The sequence below is a fragment of the Triplophysa dalaica genome, chromosome 15 (genome assembly GCF_015846415.1).
Source record: "Triplophysa dalaica isolate WHDGS20190420 chromosome 15, ASM1584641v1, whole genome shotgun sequence".
NCBI lineage: Eukaryota > Metazoa > Chordata > Actinopteri > Cypriniformes > Nemacheilidae > Triplophysa > Triplophysa dalaica.
The window spans coordinates 7,302,633-7,325,903 of NC_079556.1; the positions used below are offsets into that span (position 1 = coordinate 7,302,633).

Here is a 23,271-nt window from a genome sequence, read left to right on the forward strand (position 1 = left end):
AAGGGTCTTTTATTTTGACACTTGAAATCTAACATTCACGTGACCGCAACTTTCAGCTAATTCATCATGGCTTTTCCTACAGAGGAGCAGTTCAGTGCCTTGCAGCTTTTATTAAAGGTATGTTTTAGACGGTTAATTATTACTATGACATGTGTTCGTAGACTCGATTTAGTTCTAAAGCTTAAAGTTTATTCATTTAGGCTCCGTCTAAAGATGTAGTCCGGCAGGTCTGCACAGAGAGTTACCCAGCTGCAGCGCTCAAGTCTCAGTATCTGGTTGAAAACACCGCAAGTGTGCTGTCCGTGTCCAATGATGAAGCTATTCGAGTGAGATTTAATGTTTACCGTTATTCTTACAAAACCAATGACCACTTTACATTTATTTTTACCATATATTTTACAAAAAGGCTGAATCTTATCAGTGTTATTCTGTCCTTTTGTTCATTAACAGGTCCTGACAGCATTTCACGCTCTTTCGCACCATGTTGTGTACCATAATTTAACCTCTCCAGACCAGATCCTCCATGTTTTTCCAGAATCATTCCACTCAAATCTGAAGAACCTGATAACCAAAATTATCTTGGAGAACAGGTAGTTTGTTTTCTCTTTTAAATCATTACATGTACTGGTCTGACGCATAGACAAGTGTTAAGTTCTTTTGTGTGTGAATATTTTTAGTGTCACTTGGAGAAATGAAGCTTTGTCCAGTCAAAGTGAGTGCACATTGTAATACAGCAATCATCACCGGGAGATGTTGCAGTTTAATGAGTGTGTGTTTTTGTAGTTTCACTTCCAAAGCTGGTGGATCTGCAGTGGCGAGTAGATATGAAGACAGCCTCAGACTCTTTAAGTCGTATGGCCGTGCCAACCTGTCTGCTGCAAATGAAAGTAAGAGAGTCATATCAATGCTGTTATGTGTGGTTTACTTAAAATTGTAAATTGGTATCCAAAACTGTACAGTATTTTGCTTAAGAAGAATCTTGTGTTAAAATGATGTATGTAAGTATGTTCAGTATCTCACATAAGTGAGTACACCCCTCACATTTTTGTAAATATTTTATTATATCTTTTCATTTGACAACACTGAAGAAATGAAAAGTTGCTACAATGTAAAGTAGTGAGTGTACAGCTTGTATAACAGTGTAAATTTGCTGTCCCCTCAAAATAACTCAACACACAGCCATTAATGTCTAAAACGCTGGCAACAAAAGTGACTACCCCCTAAGTGAAAATGTCCAAATTGGGCCCAATGAGACATTTTCCCTCTCCGGTGTCATGCGATTTGTTATCGCTCTCATTCTCTTATACTGGTCACTGGAAATCCAACATGGCATCTCATTGCAAAGAGCACTCTGAGGATCTGAAAAAGCGATGTGTTGCTCTACATAAAGATGGCCTAGGCTATAAGAAGATTGCCAAGACCCTGAAACTGAGCTATAGCACTGTGGCCAAGACCATACAGAGGTTTAACAGGACAGGTTCCACTCAGAACAAGCATATCCAGAGGGTTTGTCTTTGGAAAATAGACGTATCATACACCAGCTCTGTGAAGTAGTCACAGAGGAGTCAAAGAGGACTCCAGTGGCAAGCTGTTAAGCTTTGGTGAACCTTATACCCAAGAGGGTTAAGGCAGTGCTGGACAATAATGCTGGCAACACAAAATATTGAAACTTTGGGCCCAATTTGGACATTTTCACTTAAGGGTGTAATCACTTTTGTTGCCAGTGGTTTAGACATGAATGGCTGTGTGTTGAGTTATTTTGAGGGGACAGCAAATTTACACTGTTAATGCACTACTTTACAATGTTGCAAAGTGTCATTTCTTCAGTGTTGTTACAAGATGTGAGGGGTGTACACACTTCTGTGAGATACTGTAACTTGTTAACAGTCACTCTCTATGTGTTTGCTGTAGCTCGATGACACTCCATGCAATGTTGGCAGTCCAAATGAGTCCACAGTAACAGTGGAGCTGAGCAAAGAGACACTGGACACTATGATAGATGGCTTGGGTCGCATCAGAGACCAGCTGACAGCAGTGGCAAGGAAATAGATCATGAGGGAGAATCTCGCACACTCATCAGTTTATGGACATTCAGACAAAGAATGAATGAACATCAAAAGAATGTTGTAAATGGTAGTTAATAAATGAGGAATTTATTGGATACGCTGTATAATGTGTTTGATGTTTTGATGTTTAATGTACAGAAACATTTTCATACAAGTTGTCTTTTACAAACAATTTCTAATTTCGTGAGTGTTTATAGTGGCATGAGCATTAAAAAAGTATATGTAAAAACATGATCCATGTTTGCGAAAATGAAATAAATTCTGTATCTCACACAAATGACTTGGGAGTAGCTCCTAAAATGTAATTTTAACATTGTTGCAATTTTACATATAACCTCGAGAGGCGCTGTAGACCTTTAAATATACAGTCCGTGGTTTGTCTAGATAAAAGTCCTGTTAGTAACACTTGAAATGAAATCATGAAATTTCCACTTTAATCTTATGTTAAAATATTCAGTAGTAATCTAGTAAGCATCCATTATTAAAGACTTTCAAAGTTTGGATCCATATGCTAAAAGTCTGCCTCGGTATTATTTTGAGGTTTAATTTTGACAGCAGTTTGAACCCGGAAGACAAAAAGAGTGCCCCTTGTTGCATGCTGCTTGCATTTGTTATACCACACACTGCAGGTATTTCAGGAGGTGTTGTGGTGATAATGAGACGCTTTTATTGTACAGCAGGCGCAGGGATGGAGGATTTACTGGCCAAGGAGGTGAAAAACAATCTCTCTGCTACTGAAGTAAGTACATGTGACGTAACGGGCTCTGTGGCGCAATGGATAGCGCATTGGACTTCTAGATTAGAATGGTGTAATTCAAAGGTTGTGGGTTCGAGTCCCACCAGAGTCGCAGTTCTTTTCTCAAGCATTCAACCATATTAACTGTTCCCCAAATCTTGTGCATTTAACAAATAACCTAAAAGCATATAAAGTTTTTGGTAATTATTCTATATTGAACTTTCCAGACACCAGAGAACCACCACTGTCCATTTAACATTAAAATGTCACGTTAAAACATTACCAGCTGAACCTCTACAGCTGGATGGTGATGTGCACTAGTTTTTATAGAACTGTATAAGAAGCAAACGTTTTTTATTTTTTATGTGGTTTGTTTGGATAAGGTGGAGCAGATCTCAGGAAGAGTGTTCTTCTGCAGCAATGCACATCTGCTCATTGTGACACAACTGAAATCTGCAGAGAGGCTGTTTCTTCTCTTACGCAAAGCTGCAGCTATTTCGCTTCCCAACAATCCAGGTGCGTAGTAGGGGAAATCTCAGTGTTCTGATTGGCTGCGCCTAAACCCTTCATGAAACATGAACCAGGGTCAGAAATGCCATAGAATGTGACAAATTCCCCCAAAATCAACTTAAAAAGACATCTCAAATGAAACCTCTCTCATAATTTATTTACCCTTGTCATTCCAAACTTGTATGGTTTTCTTCCTTTTTTTGAACAACTGGTTCAATTTATAATAACCTTTAACCGTTTATTGTAAATCAGCATTTGACATGTCATTTGTTCATTTTCCACATCTAATTTGCATTATGGAATAGTATTTGGTTTTAGCCACAGGACAGGTTATGAGAAGCCACCGGTATAATTTGCCTATTTTTATTCTCAAGAGAAATAACTTTTTTCTCTTAACAAACACCATCGTACGCTTGAAGGCAAACCAATTTTGAGGGTTTACTCTGTTTTTGTTTTAATAATAGCAAAGGCAGCTGATGTTATACAGCAAAGCATTGTGGGAGATGCGGACATGTGGAAACAGAACGTTTTAACGTGGACAACCTTACAGGGTGAGCTTCAAGACAGTCAGCAGCGTGGACAGAAGAGAAAGAGAGAGGAAGATGAGATTTTAATTGTGGATGCAACCTCCACAAACTCTATGAATTCTAATATACAGTTGGTGATGGACCCACCGTCTTTCCGAGTCAGCTGCCGCTGCAGTGGACTCATTGCTCGCTCTTATACATCTCAGGTGTGTGTTTGGGCATTTAATGTTTTTTTTTATGGAAAATGAGTATATTATTATATATACTAAATGGATATTATTATATAAAATGTCATGGCATATTGTAATGTTTGTACCTGATCTTCTGTTTGTGTGGTTAGAGACTGAGTCGTATTATTGGGATGGCCATCAAAGAAAAGCTTGGGTGGAAGGTAGATCTCAGAGAGCCTAAACTTGAGGTAAGTGCTGTATATAATATATGCAGATTCGCATATATATACTTATACAGACACACAAAACCATGTGAAGCTACACACAGGCCCTTAGGCATGCAAATGTTTATGCATAATGACACATAAATGTTCCCACATCAAATGTTTTTAGACATAATCTTAAGAACATTTTAAGATTAAATGGCATTGTGATGTGGCTCGTGTATTATAAATAGTTTGTGATGTCTTTATTTTATAATGATTAAATTCAAATGGATTTATTTCACAAATGAAAGGTTATGAAAAAGTTATGAAAATTAAAGGGTCTAAGTGTGGGAATTCTTGCACAATTCTTACACATAATTAAAATGCTTTTTGTGTTGTCTCTCTGTGTAACTAGGTGAATGTGTATTTAAGTGATGACCATTGCATTGTAGGCATGCCTCTCTTGAAGTAAGTGTCTTTGTGATAGAACCACACTTATGTCATTATGTCAATTTAGATTTAATGCTGCGTGTGTGTGTATTCAGGCATCCACTGGCTAGTCGTCATTATATGAAACACAACGGGTTGCGTTCTACAATAGCCTGGGCCATGACCTCACTTTGCCCTAAACAGGTAAGCTCTAGAATTACAAGAAGAGGCAAATCTGCATACATATGGTGGAATCATTAAATGACGATTAAAACACCAGGTCTATCTTTGGGGGGAGGGAACATTTGAGGGGGTAAAACAGGTTTACATGACAAGCAGTCTAATGCACTTTGGTTTGCTCTACTTCATCTAAAACTATTTTTGTCATCTTATATTTTCACCTTTCATTTATTCAATTATGATTTTAAGAGGCTACTTGGAATATACATTTGTCCATTTATTCGTCACACAACAAACTGCCCAAAATCCTTTAATTTTAGTTTCCCTTCAGACAAACAAAACCATAATTGTGTCTCATTGTTTTTTGTTCTCTCGCTCTCCCTTCCCAGTTGAATGATTGTGTGATTTTAGACCCAATGTGTGGAGTTGGAGCTGTGTTGCTGGAAGCAGCCCAAGAGTGTTCTGTACGTACACACTCAAAGACCACATGCACCACATAATAAAAATGTATACATAAATAATGAATGTCAATGTGTGTGTTTGCAGAATACTGTGTTTCTAGGCATGGATAAAGACATGTCTCAGTTGAAGAAAGCTACAGAGAATGTGAAAGCAGCTGGAATGGAAGGAAGAGTTCACCTACTTCAGTGTTCTGCTATGGGTGTGGACAAACACTTTGCCATTGTATTTTGCTATCATCTTTTTTCTACTTTCTAAAGTCACCTATAATTTGCCATACTTCCATCAACTTTAGAGATCCCACTGAACGATGGAGCGGTTGATGCTGTTCTGTGTGATGTTCCTTTTGGCAGAAAGTTCAGCTGTAGCACTGACATGCCCACTGCCTTGCCACGCTTACTGAAAGAGATGGAGAGGTAGAGAGCATGTTTATTTTTGTTGTTTATTGACAGACAGCTGTGCTGCCATAGTGTGCATCTTACATGTACTTTATTTTATAACACTGTGAATTTACAGCAAACTTTATTTATTCTTTCTTAGGGTACTTCGTGTTGGTGGACATCTCGTTCTATTACTGAGTTTACAACTTTCTGCCCAGTTAAAGAAGATCATTTGCAAAAACGATCAACATGCAAACTCTTCAGACAAACAGAGAGTTCACACTGACCCCACAAACGCAAACAAGGAATGCACAGACACACCAGAAAACTTAATGTGTTATAAATCAAGCTCCAAAACACCCATATTAATCACATCATTACAAGCACACAATACACACAAGGTTAGTTTGGGGAGCACCGATGCATTTATACACACATTCACCAAAGTACAACCTGAAATGTGCTCGTACTGAACATAATTTACCCTGATACATTTGCAGACAATCCAAAATAAATGAGTGATTTTAATAAAATATGTTTGAGTAACCTTGGTCTTGTTTTTTGAGTTGGAATTACAACTACGCCACTCCAAATTACATATTAAGAAAAGTTTTTCATTATAGATGAAACCATTAATAAATCACAAAATTATATTATTTATGTATTATTAAGTTAATTGACTAAATGCTCAATTTAATTATTAATCAAGTATTAAATTATACATACTAAAATAATCCAAATTTTAAAAAGCCCTAAAAATAGCTTAGTTTAAAATTCATTCGATCTACGTATTTAAAGTTTGTCGCCTTTCTCGCACTGTCGTGTCTTCGGGGCTTCGTGTTTGTGTGAGGCAATCGCATTGCGCATGCGCATAGGAGGCCATGTTGTTGTAGTTCGGTGGGACTGGACCGTCATATCCCACCGCTACTGTATGTCTCAGCAATCGTCGCCCCGCTCCCGTTTATGACATCGGGACCTCGTAAATAAACCGGTGGGAGCAAACGGCGAACGATGAATTTAAGTTTGGATCTGTCGCGGAGGAACCCCCAGGAGGACTTTGAGCTGATCCAGAGGATCGGGAGCGGAACGTATGGAGATGTCTACAAGGTACTGATCTACATCAACACACTGGCCGTATCCCAGAGCCAAGCAAGATAACGTACTTACCTAGACTGCATTTCCAGTTATCAGATGCGCGTTATATACGTTCGTTACACGCCCGAATTTGCTGTCCAGATAGGAATTTCATTAGGATTTGACACAGCCACTGAATTTGCCGATTTAACAAGTAGCCTACATACAGTAGACAACAGATTCGTGTTTATATTAGACGTGAGTGTATCTGTGTTTAAAGCCATGTTGCATCTCTGATGTCGTGAAATATGGGCTCTGGAGATCGTTATTTTTTATAATAAACAGGGCCCAGCAGCTTTGTTTTGCTATAGAGAACCAGCGCAGGGCTGTCAAAGCCAAATCCTTTATGCTTCTGTGAATTATGTGCAATAAACAAGGAGAGAATGGACCCATTTGCTGCAGACAGCCCCAGAATGAACCACACACTAGCAGATGGTCTCTAGCAAAGGCTGCTGTCAGGGACCTCTGGCAAGTGTTTCGTGTGTAAGCTAAAGATAATGCTGAAAAATTGGAATGAGCCATCATGGTCTGTGTTCTTAGGACGAATTAACTAACATGTCAAACTTCCTTTGCTGACAGGAAGTAGCTGAACTTTAAATTGCAAGTGTGTTTTGCCCGCAACTATGTCCATCCTGTTTGTTCATAATTGTTCCCTCTTCCTGGGGTTTCATGGTGCGTGGGTGAGAATGTGTGTGTGTGTGTTTTGGGCTTCTGCCTTGTAGCACCTGGTAGCCCGCATGAAGTATATCTGACTGACTACATCATCATGAAAATGTTATTATTAGCATGTATTTTAAGCTTTATAATATTCGAGTGCAAAAACGTGTGAAAGAAAACTTAATTTGGTCCTGTGTAGTGAAAAATAACGCATCACATGTTTAAAGTTTAAAAGTATTTTATCAATAAGTAGCCCTATAGATTATATTCTCTGTTCAGGTAGCCCTCGCTTACAGAAAGGTCGGAGACCCCTGGTCTAGTGTGTCTAAGATCTAGGTCCAGCCTATACAGACAATGTTTTTCTACCTGCTCTATAGAAAAGGAGACTTGAGCATGACTCAGGTGGGAAAAAGCTATTCACCCACTTTACCTACAATATCAGAATTGAGTCTGAAGTATTGTTTTAAATGGTTGATTATTACAATATTGTTTAATCGCACACTTTGACGATTAGTCTGATGAGAGTTGTCAACTTGATATTTTAATAAAGCAAAGGAGCTCTAAGCTATTTATTACAGGGGAGCGAAATGCCTCATTACTCATGGAGAGGCCATGTGTGACTGTGTTTGTGTGTATATCCTGAAAGTTCTTTGATGTGTTCCCCTTGTGTTATGTTTGACAGCTTTCATAGCACTGTGACTATAAATACACATATTTTCGAAGCCTCTGTTTTACCAGTATTTTTGGAAAGCTGAATGATATGCCATGAAAAGACAAAGTGGTGGAAATTCTCTCTCTCTTTCTCTCTCTCTTTCTCTGTCTCTCTGTTTGTGATGACATCATCCCAACTTCTGCTGGGCAGACAGATGTCTCTCAGTTCAGTCTTACAGACAAAGCCATTGTGTGTGTCTGTGTGTATGAGCATATAAAATATCAAGTGTGTGTGTTTCAGTAAATCCTTTAAAATATATCCTTAAACATGGCTGTCACAATATTAAATATTGACTATTAAATATGAAATAATCGACTGATCGCCATAATTTGATCTAACCGTAGTCATATCAGATAACCGATAAATTATTGCATACCTTTAGAAAACACAATAGGGGAATTCTAGTATCTGACTGCAGTACCCCAACATCCATCCATCTTTCCATATGTCCAGTTACTGTTTTGTTCAGGTGACATTTCTCAATTATTTGCGTTTTATCCGTTTTTTTTGTGTTGATTATTAGTTTAACATAATTCCACGATTATTCTCATATCTCAATATAGATAGATTTAGATAAAATAGATTTTTCATATTTCTTTTAATATTAACAGATGTTAAGTTTATACTACAAACATACTGAATTCATTTTATAATTTACATGGGATTACATAAAAATGATCACAATTTGTGATTTAATAATTGAAGCGCAAAAATGTTGCTTATAAATTAATCATAATAATTGTCAAACAAATTGCTGTAAAACAAACAATTAATGTCAATTATTTATTAGACCATTTATCGTCAGCCACATTTCGTAATCGTGACAGCCCAGTGAAATATGCTTAAATACCAAACATATTAATTTACAAGTTAATAATATCCCCAAATATATATTTGGGGTTCAGTCCATATGAACCATTAGAAACATATATATGCCTTGAACATTTCTACAACCAGAAAAATTAGCATTTAACTCTATGGCTTAATCGTGCTATTCCCAACCAACTGAGCAAATAAGAGCTTTAAGTTTTCTTTCCATTTCCAGGCTCGTAATGTCAGCACTGGAGAACTGGCTGCTATCAAAGTCATCAAGCTAGAACCAGGTAGGCTGTAACCACCTGTAGATAGCTTCCCAATCCCTGTCTATTTACATGTTTATCAGGTTAAACATTACTTCTGTGGTGTGTTCATGCATATTGTAATTCGAGATATCGGAATCTTTCACGGTTAAGTCGTGAATGACTGTTTCCATGTTGATTGATTCACAGGAGAAGACTTTGACGTGGTGCAGCAGGAGATTATTATGATGAAAGATTGTAAACACTCAAACATTGTGGCATACTTTGGCAGTTACCTCAGGTACATATATATCACTTTCATATACACACATAAACCTTATAAACATTTTACGTTCCAAACCAGCAAATCTAAAGGCATCATTTTCTGCATTAAAGGGATAGTTCACCTAAAAATGTATATTCTGCCTTCATTTACTCACCTTCGAGTTGTTCCAAATCTGTATAAATGTATTTGTTCTGATGAACACAGAGAAAGATATTTGGAAGAATGCTTCTAACCAAACAGTTTTCGGCCACCATTGAATACCATAGTAAAATAAATTGTTTTTATTTCTTTGTTCTGTTTAACACAAAAGAAGATATTTTGAAGAATGTAGGACAGCAAACCGTTTTGGGGCACCTTTGACTAACTTCCAAATATCTTTCTCTGTGTTCAACCACACAAAATAAACGTATACAGGTTTGGAACAACTAGAGAGTGAGTTCATGACAAAAGCTTCATTTTTGGGTGGACTATCTCTTTAACTTTTATTTATTTAACTGTAAACTGTGATTAGATCCTTTATTTATGGCCTGAAATATGTCATATTGTTGCTTTATCTCAGTTCTTAAATAGTGTATTTTACCACCTGTTAAAGCACGCCTTTTTAAGTTGTTATTACTAAATGGGCTTGACTAGACTTGATTAATTGAGGATTTAATGTGTCTGTTTCAGGAGAGATAAATTATGGATCAGTATGGAATATTGTGGGGGCGGTTCACTCCAGGATATTTACCATGGTAACCACTGTCATTAAAAATAATCCAAAACTTAAGTGTGCAATGTATTTGTCACCTTGAACTTTTGTATTCTGCAATATTTCTCACATACCTGTATGTTTATATCTGTATCTAACAGTTACCGGGCCCTTGTCAGAATCCCAGATTGCATATATGTGCCGGGAAACACTGCAGGTATATGCACTGCACGTCAAATTTATTGCAGAAAAAAACTTTAAAGGATTTAAGGGCTAATTTGGCTTTATGTGTGCATTTCAGGGTGTTCACTATCTCCATAACAAAGGCAAGATCCACAGAGACATAAAGGTAAAAAACTGGGTGTCCACACAAACTCCTAAGGGGGTCATTAAGGGAGACATTCTTCACATTTTTGACATAAACGCACTCTTCTAGGAATTCTGGAGCTAATAAAGAAAAAACTTTAGTTGGTCAGTAATGAGACCCACTTGGTTCAAGGGTCATGGTTAACATGTCTCATTTTGGTTTATAGGGAGCAAATATTCTGCTAACAGACAATGGCTATGTTAAGCTAGGTAAGGAAACTCCTCGCAAGAGCAAGTTTACATTTATAAAATATGAATGAATTCCTTTCTCACATCTGCTATCTTCTTCCCTCCAGCGGATTTTGGGGTTTCCGCTCAAATATCAGCCACTTTAGCAAAAAGAAAGTCCTTCATTGGAACTCCATATTGGTATGTCAGTCATCCCCTCATACTGTATTATTCATATCATAGTCTTATTATAACTTAAAATTTCACACTGAAACATGTTATTCTCTGTTTGTAGGATGGCACCTGAGGTGGCAGCCGTGGAGAGGAAGGGGGGCTACAATCAGCTGTGTGATATTTGGGCTGTGGGCATAACGGCTATTGAGCTAGCAGAACTGGAGCCGCCAATGTTCGACCTACACCCCATGAGGTGTGTGCCCCGTGGCTTGTTTTGATAAGATGACTGCATTCCTGTTTTATGTTACCATGGTGATACCTGCGCCCTTAGGTTTAATCTTTTGCTAAAATAATGTTTAATATGTTTGCTTTAATAATGGGTCACATATTTAGTTTACGAAATAGTTTAGTCTCGCTAAAAATACGAAATCTGGTCTAGTTTGCAACTTCTTTTGTCCAGGACAATGTTTTATTTAGATTTTTGTGATTCCCTCTCTCAGAGCACTCTTCCTAATGACTAAGAGCAACTTCCAGCCACCCAAACTGAAAGATAAAGTCAAGTGGTAAGACTATATGTGTATTTGTGAGTGTGTAAGAATTAAAATAACAGTTTGTAAATGAATGAAAACTGAAGGTAGCAGTTTTAAAGGTTGATCAATTCAAACCTCTTTCATTTGTCTAATGCAGGACAAATAATTTCCATCACTTTGTGAAAATAGCTTTGATTAAAAATCCCAAGAAGAGACCCACCGCTGACAGGTTACTGCAGGTAAGTGCACCTATTCTTCGGAGAACGTTTCTGATTGGCTCAGCTATCGTTTGGTTATGTTTCATTACATCGCCTTCTTTGTCCACAGCACCCATTTGTTACTCAACCGCTTAGCCGCACTCTTGCCATTGAGCTACTGGACAAGGCCAACAACCCTGACCACAGCACACACAGTGATGCAGAAGAGGATGACATTGACCCAGAGGTCACACATTAACCTACTCTCAATTTAACTACTGGGGAACTGTTATAGGGCTTTAAACTGAAGCACTTATTTCTGATTGGTTGTTTCTTTAGATGTATATCCTAAATGACGGCAGGCTATTGGCTCTGCCAGCTGGCAGGTACCGGTGTGGTTTACTCACACTGCAGTGTGTATACATTAGTGTGTGTATGTGAACGCATGTGATTTGAGTTTTGAGTTGAACAAATAACGGCAGTGATTTGCAGTGCTGTCTTGAGGAAATGTTGGAGGGTGTCAAAAAGGCTATGGGCTGAATTACAGAATTCAGAAATGAGTGAATATTACTCAACGTTTTTTTAGCTTGACCTTAAAACTGTATGTTTGTGTGTTTGCAGTCTCCTGTCTCGGTTCCGCATCGAATCCGCTCGACCAGCAGGAGCTCACGAGACGGAAAGACTCTGTCTGAGATAAACTGTAAGTCATATTTTGAACAGCCTCTCGACTTACTGAACTGTAATGAGCACAAGACTTCTTAGCAGACTTAAAAAAATCAGATGTGTGTGACTCTCTTTTAGTTGATAAGGTGAAGTTTGACCCGCCTCTGAGGAAGGAGACGGAAGCACATCATGAGTTGGTTTGTGACATTGAAGTTGTTTTGCTGTTATTTGACCCCGTTTGTTTGGCTTAATTTGTATGACTTGCCTTTCTTTATGATTTATGTAGGATCTACCGTTAGAGACTCACAGCATTCTGGGAAATAACAAGTGAGTTTATTTTTTTTCTTCGTAAGTTTAAGTAGGGATGTTGATCTATATATGCATCATATTTTTTCATTGACAAATGAGTGGGTTGCATGAGAGTTTAGTCGACTAATCCATCTTAGCTGGTTTGGTTTGGGTTCACCTGACCCTTATGATTTCTTAAAGTTGCAGTATGTAACTTTTGCCTCTACTTTACTTATTTATCATTCTGTGGGCAAAATTAAATAAAAAAAATCTTAACCAACAGCTTCAACTTTTTCAATTACTTGCTCAATAATAGCCCGCTGTTTATTTTTTTGTCAGAAAAGGTTATAAATTATGTCATTCTTTATAAATGACTGGCCAAGCAACCTTCCTAACTAGTTTTTTTTTTAATTAAAGACACGTTGTGATCCATCTCTTGTTTACACTGATGTGTTTATTGTGTATTTGTAACAGGATTCCTCTCTCTGTTTTTTATTACTTTTTAGAAGTCTATTAAAATCTGTTGCTGAGGAACTTAATCAAAGGTACGGCCACTTTTGATTGGTCTGTTAAACTGCTCTGCAAACTAATCACCTCTGCAGACTCGTCTCCTCTGCTTTGCACTAAGAAGCTACACACAGTTATTGAGAGAGAATGTGTGTCACTGCATTCTTTTTTTGGCTGCTATGCACTTTTAGCCTCACCCTCTTCATCTCTCTCAGGGGTCATGTGACACATTTAGAGGATGAGGAGGAGGATGAAGGTGATGATGATTTGCAGTAAGTGAGAGGAGAATGTGTTGTGAGATGTGTTTTGTTCCAAAACACCTGTGATCAGTGTCTCGCTGTTTGTTAGTGTGAAATGGATGCAGGATTTGCTCGGTTTGTGTCGTGCCGTGTTTTTGGTTTTTAGTGCTTGCTGGTTCAGATGTGCATGAACCTTGTAAAATGTGTGTTTGTGAGTTGATTCACGTGAATGTCAATTGAAACCATGATAGTTTAGTATTTATTTTGCTTTCTTGGCTGCTCGGACAAATTAATGTAATTACATGTATCCTGTAGAATGCATTATTAGTGACGCTTGCTTAGGTATTGGCGCTTATGCTTAATGTTTGAGGCTTGCTTAACTCCCTAATGTCAAAGTGTTAAACTTTGGAACGTATTTTGTCCCGTATCATTTGTGCTATGGATATGAAGAGTACCCGCAACTTTTGTGCTTGTTCTTGTAAAAAGATTTGCGCTTATACTTCTTTAAAGCAGGCAGGCTTTTTACCTGGAAACACTTTCTATGTACTTATTTTACAGAATGGATTTGAGATATTTCTCAGGGTTGCACTATATTAAATGTGGTAGCTTTTATTTACTATGAAATATGCGACAGTAACTTTGTTAACTGCAAAAATCTAAAAACTGCAAATTGTATAACTTGATATACAATATAAATTTAAATTATATATGTATAATAATTTACTTGCAAACACAGATAACAGATCTAAATCGTGTTTTTATTGTGTTAGTTAACTGTATTTTTTGTTATTATTATTCAATCAAAATGATCCAACTGCAGTTTGATTGATATTACTTGGGAACATAAATAAACAGTAGAACAGAGTTTTGCAAATGAACTCTTCATATATTAATTATAAATAAATAAAATAAAATATAAATTCTACCTTTTCTACATGTCTCTTCTATCTGTATCAACCTAAATCTTTTACTTTAATACTTTTTGAAGTATAAAATTCATTCAGTTATTACAAACCATAGCGATATGCGCATTTAGGATACATTTGTAGAATTGCTCATTTTTTTATTTTATATTTATGTATGTTGTGGATTCTGATTTGCATTTTTCCGTCAGTTTAATTTGAACATCTGCTTTGGTCTGCTTGTAATTTAGTGATTAGCTAAACCATCATAACTGAGCAAGATTCCAATTTGTCGTTTTCCTGCTTAGTTTATAGTGGCAAGATTAAACGTGTGTGTAAGAATATTAACCAGTAACTGTGATTGTGTCTGGCGTACACATTACTGTTCTCGCTTGGTATTCCTTCACTTTATTGGCATTGCGTATGAGGCCTGTTTGTCGCCTGATCATATTCGTGTGTGTGTTTACAGTATCCCCAAAAAAACTCCATACATCTGTATTCTGTATTATCATATCCTGATCTGTGATATTTCTGTAGATCATTGTGACAGGCTTTTTTGTGCGTTTGTGTGTGCCAACAGCTGTAACTCCACATCAACCATGAGGCCTATAGTACCGCCCCCTCTACCACCCAAGGTAAAGGTTTTGCCATACAAGTCATATGCCTAATTTCTGCCTTGGCAAAATCTCACCAATATCAAGGTTCAACCATTAGGATTCTTTTCTCTTGTACCATCACCAAAAAAAATTGTGACAGCGCAACATATTATTTTCAAGGAGAATAAAAAAAAAAAATGTTTTTTATTGTGCGTTCCAATTAATGTAATTCAAACTGCAGTTAGTTTGTTTTAATTTAAGCCATTTTAACTAAAGAAATATAGCTAACTAACACAACAAAACACAATAAAAACATGAATTTTATTAATTCATTAATATCTCACACTCTCTTCTTTTATTTCACATCCTAGCCGAAGTGTCTATCACCCACTCCGAGCAGTGCGGCTTCAGATGACAGTAGTGGAGAGGGAACTATCAAGCGTTGTCCACCTTCTGCGAGCTCCACCCCTCCTGCCCGCCCATCTTCCTGTGTGCCCCCAAGACCACCACCTCCTCGTCTACCTCCACACAGGCGTGGTAGTCTAGGTAACGAATCATCTGATCATACTCGCACAGAGCCAGCAGGGGAAGATGGGATATATCAATTCTGGGAGTGGCTTCATGTTGAACCACAGGATGAACAGAGTAAGCTGAGAACCGCCCACTTGAGAGAACCTCTCCTGTGATTGGTAGACAGCTGTGCCAGTCTTCCTGAGTTTCATGTGCTTTGAATCGCCAATATTTTGGCTGTAGTAAACTCCCAGAAAATACTGCTGTAGCTTTAAAGGAATTGTTCACCTAAAAATGGAATCCATTCACTTGAACATAGTCCCCTTTATTTCTTCAATGGGGACCATTTTTTGGGTGAACTTGTCCTTGAACATTATTTAGAGCTGTTTAGATAGGTCTTTATGATATAGTAGTTAGAGCTTTCCATGGTTTAAGAAGTAGTCAGAATCCTCTGAATAAAAGACAAGTTTGCTTTTGTAAAAACATGCTTGTGTGTGCAGGCAATGGAGTGACTGTCCCAGAGAACGGAGAGAGAGAAAGGCTGGCTTCACTTCCTGCATCCAGTTTACAGGTCTGACTCACTTCTAAAAATGTTTTAGGTTATTAAATTTTTTGTACTTATTTATTAAGGTTTATGTTTCTCTTTTTTTATAGAAACCTCTCAGTAATGGTCTGCCACCAACCCCTAAAGTTCATGTGAGTCATCCAGCCCTCATCTTCTGTCTAACTCTGCATCTACAGTATCTTTCTTTTACTCACTTTCTAGCTCTCTCCTATTCTGGAATAACCCAAATGCCATAGCAACCTGAGTAGATCTGGTTATCCTAACATGATGTTGATCTTTATCTCTGCTCTTCAGATGGGAGCTTGTTTCTCTAAGGTGTTTAATGGCTGTCCACTGAAGATACACTGTGCCTGTTCCTGGATAAACCCAAACACCAGGGGTGAGAATCAGCATATGCAGGGTTTATCCATAAATTGTGTCATTTATTAATGATTTTCTGTTGTGTCTGTGCTTCAGATCAGTATCTGATTTTTGGAGGGGAGGAAGGAATTTATACCCTAAATCTGAATGAAATCCACGAGAGCAGTATGGAACAGGTATATTAATATGGTATTGTATCCATGCTCCGTATCTCTATCCATCAAAGGGTCCATGGCGTGCTTGAAGTTTCCATCTTGTCTGAACTTTAACTTTGAGTTCCATATGTGGATTTTGTAAATAAAATGATATGGGATAATAAATAAAGTTTTGTTAAAATCTCCTGCAGTTGGTTTCACGCAGGTGCACATGGGTGTATGTCATGAACAACTGGCTGCTCTCTATATCAGGTGAGAGGGGAAGCAATATAGAAAAGAAGAAAAGAGAATGGATAAGGTTTGAGGATTAGAGTAATGTAAACATGTGCTCCACAGGTAAAGCATCCCAGCTGTACTCGTACAACCTGACAGGTCTGTTTGAGCAAGCTCGGCAGATGCAAAAGTTACCCGTCGCCATACCAACCCATAAGCTCCCAGACAAAATCATCCCTCGGTATGATTCAACTTAATAATATACCTTTTACAAATTTACTGTACTTACAGTATTGCCTGCTTGAGCAAACGGAGTTTCTGAACAACGGTAACCTGGTAAAAGAAAAAACGATGTGTGAAACTATATGTGTGATGTGTATTTCTTGAATCTGTTTTTCATTTTGCATTACAGTGCTGTCATTTTAATACATTTTAATACCTTTTTCAGGAAGTTTACTGTGTCCAATAAAATACCAGATACAAGGGGGTGTCAGAAATGCTGTGTTGGTCAGTACCAATCATATATTTAATAATAGATGACAATATACATCAATGTTTTATTTGTTAATGCATTAAATATCATTAACTAACAATACATATTACTTCTCCATCACTAACTTATCTTAGTTCATTATTACTTTAGCATTCACTAATACATTTTTAATATCCAAAGTTAACAAAAGATAGTTAACATTAGTTAATGCAGAATGAACTAACAAGGACAAATGTATTTACAATAACTTACATTAAGAACGATGAATAAATGCTGAAAAACTATATTACTTGTTAGTTCATGGTAGCTAATGTATTTAGTCGTGTGAAAAAATACAACCTTGAAAAGTCTTGCTAAACTACAAAAATGTTTTTTTTAAATCAAAATCTAATAAGTTTGTGCTGAATTAGAAAATATTGCACCGATCCATTGCTAAAATATACCAATGTGTGTCTCTGTATAGTGCGAAACCCATACACAGGTCATAAATACTTATGTGGAGCTTTCCAGTCTAGCGTAATGCTGTTTGAATGGGTGGAGGCCATGCAGCGGTTTATGTTAATAAAGGTGAGCGCAACAAAATCCATCAATAGATAAAGTGAAAGGTGCATCCATGCATAAGAGTGCAATCATGTACGTATATCTGTGTCTATGCAGAGTGTAGACCTCACCCTGCCATGTCCATTAGAAATCTTTGAGATGTTAGTGGTTCCTGAGCAGCATTACCCGTTATTGTGCGTGGCAGTCAGTAAAGGAAGTCACCCAGATCAGGTGGTGACGTTCGGCACTGTCGATCCCAACGCTGCCAACCCTACTTTCACAGAGCCGGGTCAGTATCAACATTTCACTTTGTCACTCGAATGATTTCCTCTGTGTTAAAAAGTTTGTGGGGAATTGTTGAATGTTGCTCTGGGGTTTTGAGTGAATACCTGTTGTCTTGTGTTTCCAGAAACACCTCAGACGTGTGTGATTCATGTGACTCAGCTGGAGAGAGACACTGTTCTTGTTTGTCTTGATCGTGAGTAAATATCATTGAATGCTGTTACACACCTACATACACTAAGCCCAGCAATTCAAGTTTATATTTTGCATGGCAACCAAATAAAGCTTGCTGTAAGGAGCTATATTGTTGTCGGATGGTGGTGGACGGTACAGTGATTTTACTAATTTACCTTTGGTAAAATCTCTTTAGCTTCTTGTGGTTTATTCCTGTACAAATGTTCATTTGGTTCTGTTAATGCCTCTGAATAAAGCTCTCATGGCTAAATCAATGCTGAACCTGTAGCACAGACTTTAGTTCAAACATGTATTTATCGTACTTATGATTTAACTCGCCTGTTTCAACTGAAGCAAGTCATTACTTGTAATCGTTTGTTTTGAAGGGTGCATCAAACTGGTGAATTTGCAGGGCAGACTAAAATCCAACAAGAAGTTGTCGACTGAACTCACTTTTAACTTCCAGATTGAATCAATAGGTAATCATGGTCAAAAACCCCCTCTTGGCTTTTTATAAGTTTGTTTTATGTTCCGAGCTATATCTTTTTTATTTTTATCGTATACATAATGTGTATATTCTGTGTATTTGTATATTGGAGTCTTTATTGTCCTTCATGTTTGTACTTTTGTTTTGGATGAATATTTTTGGCTCCTTCAGCAAACCAATTTTCCCTCAAGGGATATAAATAAAGTACCTTCCGTCTGCCTGTCTATATTTAAAAAGCGTTGAGTTTTTTTTTTTTTTTTTAGTGTGTCTGCAGGACAGTGTTTTGGCATTCTGGAAGCACGGAATGCAGGGACGAAGCTTCAAAAACAGTGAGGTGTGTGATGTCATCTTTTCAAATTCATTACAGTATGTGTGTTTATAAAAGTACATACACAATACATTTTTTCATTAAATTTATGTTAAAATGTTAAAGTTTTATTTTGCAGTGACAGATCTATTCAGTTGTTATTTGTTTACATAACATGCTTGAATTAAATTCAATAAAAATAAAAAGAGAAAAATCAATTTTTCCGAATTTTACTATAACTATTAATGTTTGAGGGAAAATCTATCATTTGATTGACAGTTTCATATATATCATTTTTTAAATAAATCGTGATGCAATCATATACTGAAACCCAGTGTTGTGTATCGTATTGAATTGTGAGTTTACCGTATCGTTAATCCCCTATTGTCTACAATACTCTCTGCAATACAATATCAATATCAATACTCTATGTTGTAGATTACTCAGGAGATTTCTGATAATACACGAACCTACAAGCTGCTGGGTTCAGACAGGTGAGAGATCTCCAGCACACGCACCCATACCTCGCCCATCAAAGCTTTTCTGATTATTTCTGTCTCTTTCTCAGAGTGGTGGTGTTGGAAAGCAAACCGACAGATGACCCGACGGCCCAAAGTAATCTGTATATCCTCGCGGGCCACGAGAACAGCTTCTGACAACGCAGGCACTTCTGGCAAAACACTGCCTTAACACACACTACATGATGCACACTACAAAGTACATGTTACTGAGATATACACCTCACGTTCATTTGTAAAGCTACTGAACATAAGACAATATAACAAAACACTACAGATACTGTTCAATGGAAAAACATTTCAAACACTTTAGATTAAGCTTGGCTTAAAACCAAAGTTTTGTGTTTGGTACCAGCCCCTGGTGACTCAGTATTGATACTTAATTGATTCCATATGCTTGATGGATTAGCATATTCTGCATTTACTAAGCTAATCATTTAGATGTACATGAAATCTGTCACTTATAGGCAAATAAATCCTATCTTCAAATCTAGTAGGGTGATAAAATAAACAGATAACTGTTAGAAGAAGACATTTAACTTAATTTGCTCAATGGATAGAAATACATTTGAATGACATTGTAAGCCAAACTTAATATAAGCCTACCTACTTTGCTCATTGTCGGCCTTGGTTATGTTGCAAGATCGTCCAAAGCATTTGCTTATGAAGTGTGTCCCTGCGTGTGAAAACCCAGTCAATTTTTGTGATTTACTGTTTTCTACATTAAATCATCCTACATATAATGTAAAGTACATGCTGTGAAAACATTGATAACTTTAATATTGACTGAGTAAGTCCATGTCAAAGATTGAAAAAAGTGAAATTAATGTTTGATATCAAACGTTGATGTTTTATACATGATAATTCGATTTTGAAACTTAAGCCTGGTTTTCATATGTAGGGTCACACATTTTAAGCAAAAGGCACGAAAATTACCAAAGTGTTGGTATTGTACCATAATACCAGTTTGGTACTTTGTCATTTCCCATACAAGCCTCCAGATATATTTTAATACACTACAGAAACAATTAAATACACCGAATTAGTGCACCAGAACATCGGAAAACCATAATGCAAATACTACACACATGCACAACAGTTGTCTAAAAATCTAAACATATAGCCTGTTTTATACCTGGCATGAATTGCAAATGTAAGACCATCTTGTAAGCTTCCTAGCCGTCAGTACTGCAGTAAGAAACAGCTTCTCTGTGTCATACTAATAACTTTAAATCTAATCATCTCACCATCCTTTTCTCTTTTGGCCTCTCTCTTTCTCCTAAAGCAAGTCAGTGATCCAATTTTTCCACCAGCTCCACATTTTCTTAACAGCACAAGAACTGATAGTGGCGCTTTGGGGCAGCTGTTTTTATAGGCTCTTTCCTAAATGGTAGACTTGATTGTCTTCGCCTAGATGTGTCTGTGAAGTCCATTTAGGACAGAGCCATAAATAACAAATAAAAATGATTCTATTTGAAACTCCTAAAGTTCAGCTAATGGAGCTACTTTCACTCTAGTTGTTTAATGGAGTCATTTTCTGTGATGGCTTGACTACAGTCTACAGAAACTAGGTAGCTATCTTATCCTGTCTTTATGCTGCCTCTCGTGTAATTCAAACTGAGGAACACAGAGGCGTTTGTATTAACCTTCACACTGTTGCACTGATCTACTCCAGTCTTGGTAGATTTCACATTGAAGGGAAAGTTTGCCCAAAAATGGAAATTCTGTCATAGTTTTCTTACCATAAAGTTGTTCCAAGTCTCTATACATTTCTTTGTTCTGGTGAACATGGAGAAAGATATTTGGAAGAATGCTTGTAACCGAACAGTTCTTGGCCACCATTGACTACCATAGTAGGAAAATGTAAAATGGTAAAAAGTGCAGAAGAACTGTTTGCTTTCCTACATTCTTCAAATTACCTTCTTTAACAGATCAAAGACATTTATAACAAATTTATGTTTTGTAAGTTGTGGCCAAGAACTGTTTGGTTACAAGCATATTTCCAAATATCGTTCTCTGTGTTCACCATAACAGACATTTATACAGATTAGGAACAATTTGAGGGTGAATGACAACAGAATTTTAATTTAAAGGAACTGTTTCTTTAAGTGAAGGCAACATAAATCTCAACTTTGAAACAAAAACTATTCAGAACATGTAACAGTATCTAATCATGGTCTTCTCCACCTTACAAACAAGTACTATGGTAATATCATGGTAACAGTGTCAGAAATTCACTTTTGTATTATGGGCAATTAAATCTGCCCTTTGGATTAGATTTTGAGAGGTATTTCTAGCTGTATGAGGTCATTTTTTCCAAACAAATATATATTAATGTAGTAATTTTATGTCCCATGCTTTGGTTTAGCAATCAGTCAAACTTTTTAATTTATTACTCGCTTTATTTTATGCACAATGTATTATTTTATTTTATCACTAGACCTAATAGATTGATCAGATTTTTCAATGCGTGATGAAAATGAAATTAAGTAATTTCTGACCCTGTATGGTACAGTGATGGTATCAGATGGTAATACCTTGGTACTGAATTGTGACCATATTCATATACCATGGTCTTAACAAGGCACTCTAAAGTACCTCAAACAAACCATCCTGTTTGACCTTGGTGCATGTTTTAAAATGAATGGTATTATCAAGGTGTATGTTCAGAAATTAATTGGAGTATGATAATATGATTGTCCCTTTTTGGTAAGTGTTGGAACAAATCCTGTCTGAAACTGTAATCTGTGAAACAGCATTATGTTTAGTCTATTGTCTTGTGACCCACTCTTTAATGGAACAATTGTAGAGACCAGAAAGATTGTTTATTTTAATATTTATGCAGAAAATCCAAGTTTTCATGTTACCAAGCACTGTTATTGAAGGTTTGCACAATGTTTTCTCAGATGCACATGTGCTCTGTGTGTGTTAATCAGTGAGTGCACACTTCTGCTCTGTTTATGATGGGGTTTCACAAATAGATATCTGTAATGCAGACATACGCTATTTATCAGGCATACTGTAAATCTGATAAAACACAACACAATGTCACATGAATGCAGTATATGTAAATATGAATGTGGAGGAGTTTTTAGAATGTAGCTTGTCTGGGAAGATTAATAGCATTTCATCAGTTTGTACAATGTATCTATGTACAAGATGTTTCTTCCGAATAACAAAATCATGTTTTGTTTAGCTGAATGGGCAAATTAAGCATGTCGTCTCTACCTCTAACATGCCTTCATAAAGCTTAGATCGGATAATGCTATACTGGTCATTTTTAAACCTTGGTCACTGGTAAATGTCTGTGTTACAGCTTTTGAATTCCGGACGTTTGTCAAACCCGGATAAAACCATGTCTGAGCCTCATCTACAGTAACATACGGTGACCGCTAGGTGTCACAGCGCTGCAACGGAAGAAACAAATGCAAATAGAAAGAACACCAGCAAATTCAGAAAGCATCTACATTCGTTTGGTGACACATGTTCTGCAAATTCCAGCAAAACAAACAAACAGAGAAACTTTAAAAACTTAAGCACCTGATGCAAATGATGGCCGTCATTTTACCAAAGACACTAGATGGAAAGCTTACAACCTTTAGCCAAAAAAGCATAACAAATTTATATTGGGTTCTATAGTCTTGGTTGTCGATCACGTTAAATGTAGGTTTTTGCTTGTTTGTTTTAACATTCTTAACATACATTTCCTAAGCCCTTTGAATTAAGCTAATATAACGTAGGCACAACCTTTAATTTCTACTTAAATTGTTCAATATGGACACAGTAAATTGAAGACCACACTCCCGCTAGGTGCATCAGTTTTTCGTGTCCCTAGG

The 23,271-nt window shown here is 37.0% G+C and overlaps 3 protein-coding genes and 1 non-coding gene across 7 annotated transcripts; all 4 read left to right on the forward strand.

Annotated features, from left to right (window-relative positions):
* The first annotated feature begins 16 nt into the window (after nt 1-16).
* commd9 (COMM domain containing 9) lies at nt 17-2,343 on the forward strand. The gene is made up of 6 exons (XM_056768310.1): nt 17-117; nt 201-326; nt 451-590; nt 678-712; nt 784-887; nt 1,912-2,343. The coding sequence occupies exons 1-6, from the start codon at nt 67-69 to the stop codon at nt 2,047-2,049; spliced, it is 594 nt and encodes a 197-aa protein (XP_056624288.1). The 5' UTR covers nt 17-66; the 3' UTR covers nt 2,050-2,343.
* A 310-nt stretch (nt 2,344-2,653) lies between these two features.
* thumpd2 (THUMP domain containing 2) lies at nt 2,654-6,198 on the forward strand. Its single transcript, XM_056768307.1, has 10 exons — nt 2,654-2,805; nt 3,186-3,318; nt 3,777-4,045; nt 4,180-4,257; nt 4,631-4,683; nt 4,761-4,848; nt 5,214-5,288; nt 5,371-5,485; nt 5,579-5,699; nt 5,824-6,198. Exons 1-10 carry the CDS (start codon nt 2,662-2,664, stop codon nt 6,134-6,136), a joined length of 1,389 nt encoding a protein of 462 aa, XP_056624285.1. The 5' UTR covers nt 2,654-2,661; the 3' UTR covers nt 6,137-6,198.
* trnar-ucu (transfer RNA arginine (anticodon UCU)) lies at nt 2,827-2,914 on the forward strand. The gene is given in 2 exon segments: nt 2,827-2,863; nt 2,879-2,914. It is a non-coding gene; the product is annotated as a tRNA-Arg (tRNA).
* A 363-nt stretch (nt 6,199-6,561) lies between the features above and the next one.
* On the forward strand, nt 6,562-22,882 carry map4k3b (mitogen-activated protein kinase kinase kinase kinase 3b). Of its 4 annotated transcripts, none has more exons than XM_056768304.1 (33): nt 6,562-6,770; nt 9,212-9,269; nt 9,435-9,525; nt 10,180-10,244; nt 10,363-10,418; nt 10,503-10,550; nt 10,735-10,777; nt 10,864-10,936; nt 11,031-11,162; nt 11,410-11,472; nt 11,597-11,678; nt 11,767-11,883; nt 12,258-12,336; nt 12,438-12,496; nt 12,586-12,626; nt 13,097-13,132; nt 13,310-13,366; nt 14,816-14,870; nt 15,203-15,377; nt 15,842-15,912; nt 15,996-16,037; nt 16,201-16,285; nt 16,363-16,442; nt 16,613-16,673; nt 16,758-16,875; nt 17,083-17,141; nt 17,591-17,694; nt 17,785-17,956; nt 18,077-18,145; nt 18,510-18,602; nt 18,874-18,944; nt 19,356-19,411; nt 19,486-22,882. In XM_056768304.1, the coding sequence occupies exons 1-33, from the start codon at nt 6,675-6,677 to the stop codon at nt 19,571-19,573; spliced, it is 2,595 nt and encodes an 864-aa protein (XP_056624282.1). In that variant the 5' UTR covers nt 6,562-6,674; the 3' UTR covers nt 19,574-22,882. The 4 variants fall into 4 exon arrangements, with proteins under 4 accessions (XP_056624282.1, XP_056624281.1, XP_056624283.1 ...); XM_056768303.1 differs by having other exon boundaries at nt 13,094-13,132; nt 19,486-22,881; XM_056768305.1 differs by lacking the exon at nt 13,310-13,366 and having other exon boundaries at nt 13,094-13,132; nt 19,486-22,881.
* The last annotated feature ends 389 nt before the right edge of the window (nt 22,883-23,271 follow it).

Coding starts and splice junctions, on each gene's coding strand:
- map4k3b (XM_056768303.1), top strand. CDS start 6,675: ATGAATTTAAGTTTGGATCTGTCGCGGAGGAACCCCCAGGAGGACTTT. Junction 10,245..10,362: donor ACTCCAGGATATTTACCATG/GTAACCACTGTC, acceptor TGTATCTAACAG/TTACCGGGCCCTTGTCAGAA. Junction 15,378..15,841: donor ACACAGGCGTGGTAGTCTAG/GTAACGAATCAT, acceptor TTGTGTGTGCAG/GCAATGGAGTGACTGTCCCA.
- commd9 (XM_056768310.1), top strand. CDS start 67: ATGGCTTTTCCTACAGAGGAGCAGTTCAGTGCCTTGCAGCTTTTATTA. Junction 118..200: donor CCTTGCAGCTTTTATTAAAG/GTATGTTTTAGA, acceptor TTATTCATTTAG/GCTCCGTCTAAAGATGTAGT. Junction 591..677: donor AAAATTATCTTGGAGAACAG/GTAGTTTGTTTT, acceptor GAATATTTTTAG/TGTCACTTGGAGAAATGAAG.
- thumpd2 (XM_056768307.1), top strand. CDS start 2,662: ATGCTGCTTGCATTTGTTATACCACACACTGCAGGTATTTCAGGAGGT. Junction 4,849..5,213: donor CCTCACTTTGCCCTAAACAG/GTAAGCTCTAGA, acceptor CTCCCTTCCCAG/TTGAATGATTGTGTGATTTT. Junction 5,486..5,578: donor ACTTCAGTGTTCTGCTATGG/GTGTGGACAAAC, acceptor CATCAACTTTAG/AGATCCCACTGAACGATGGA.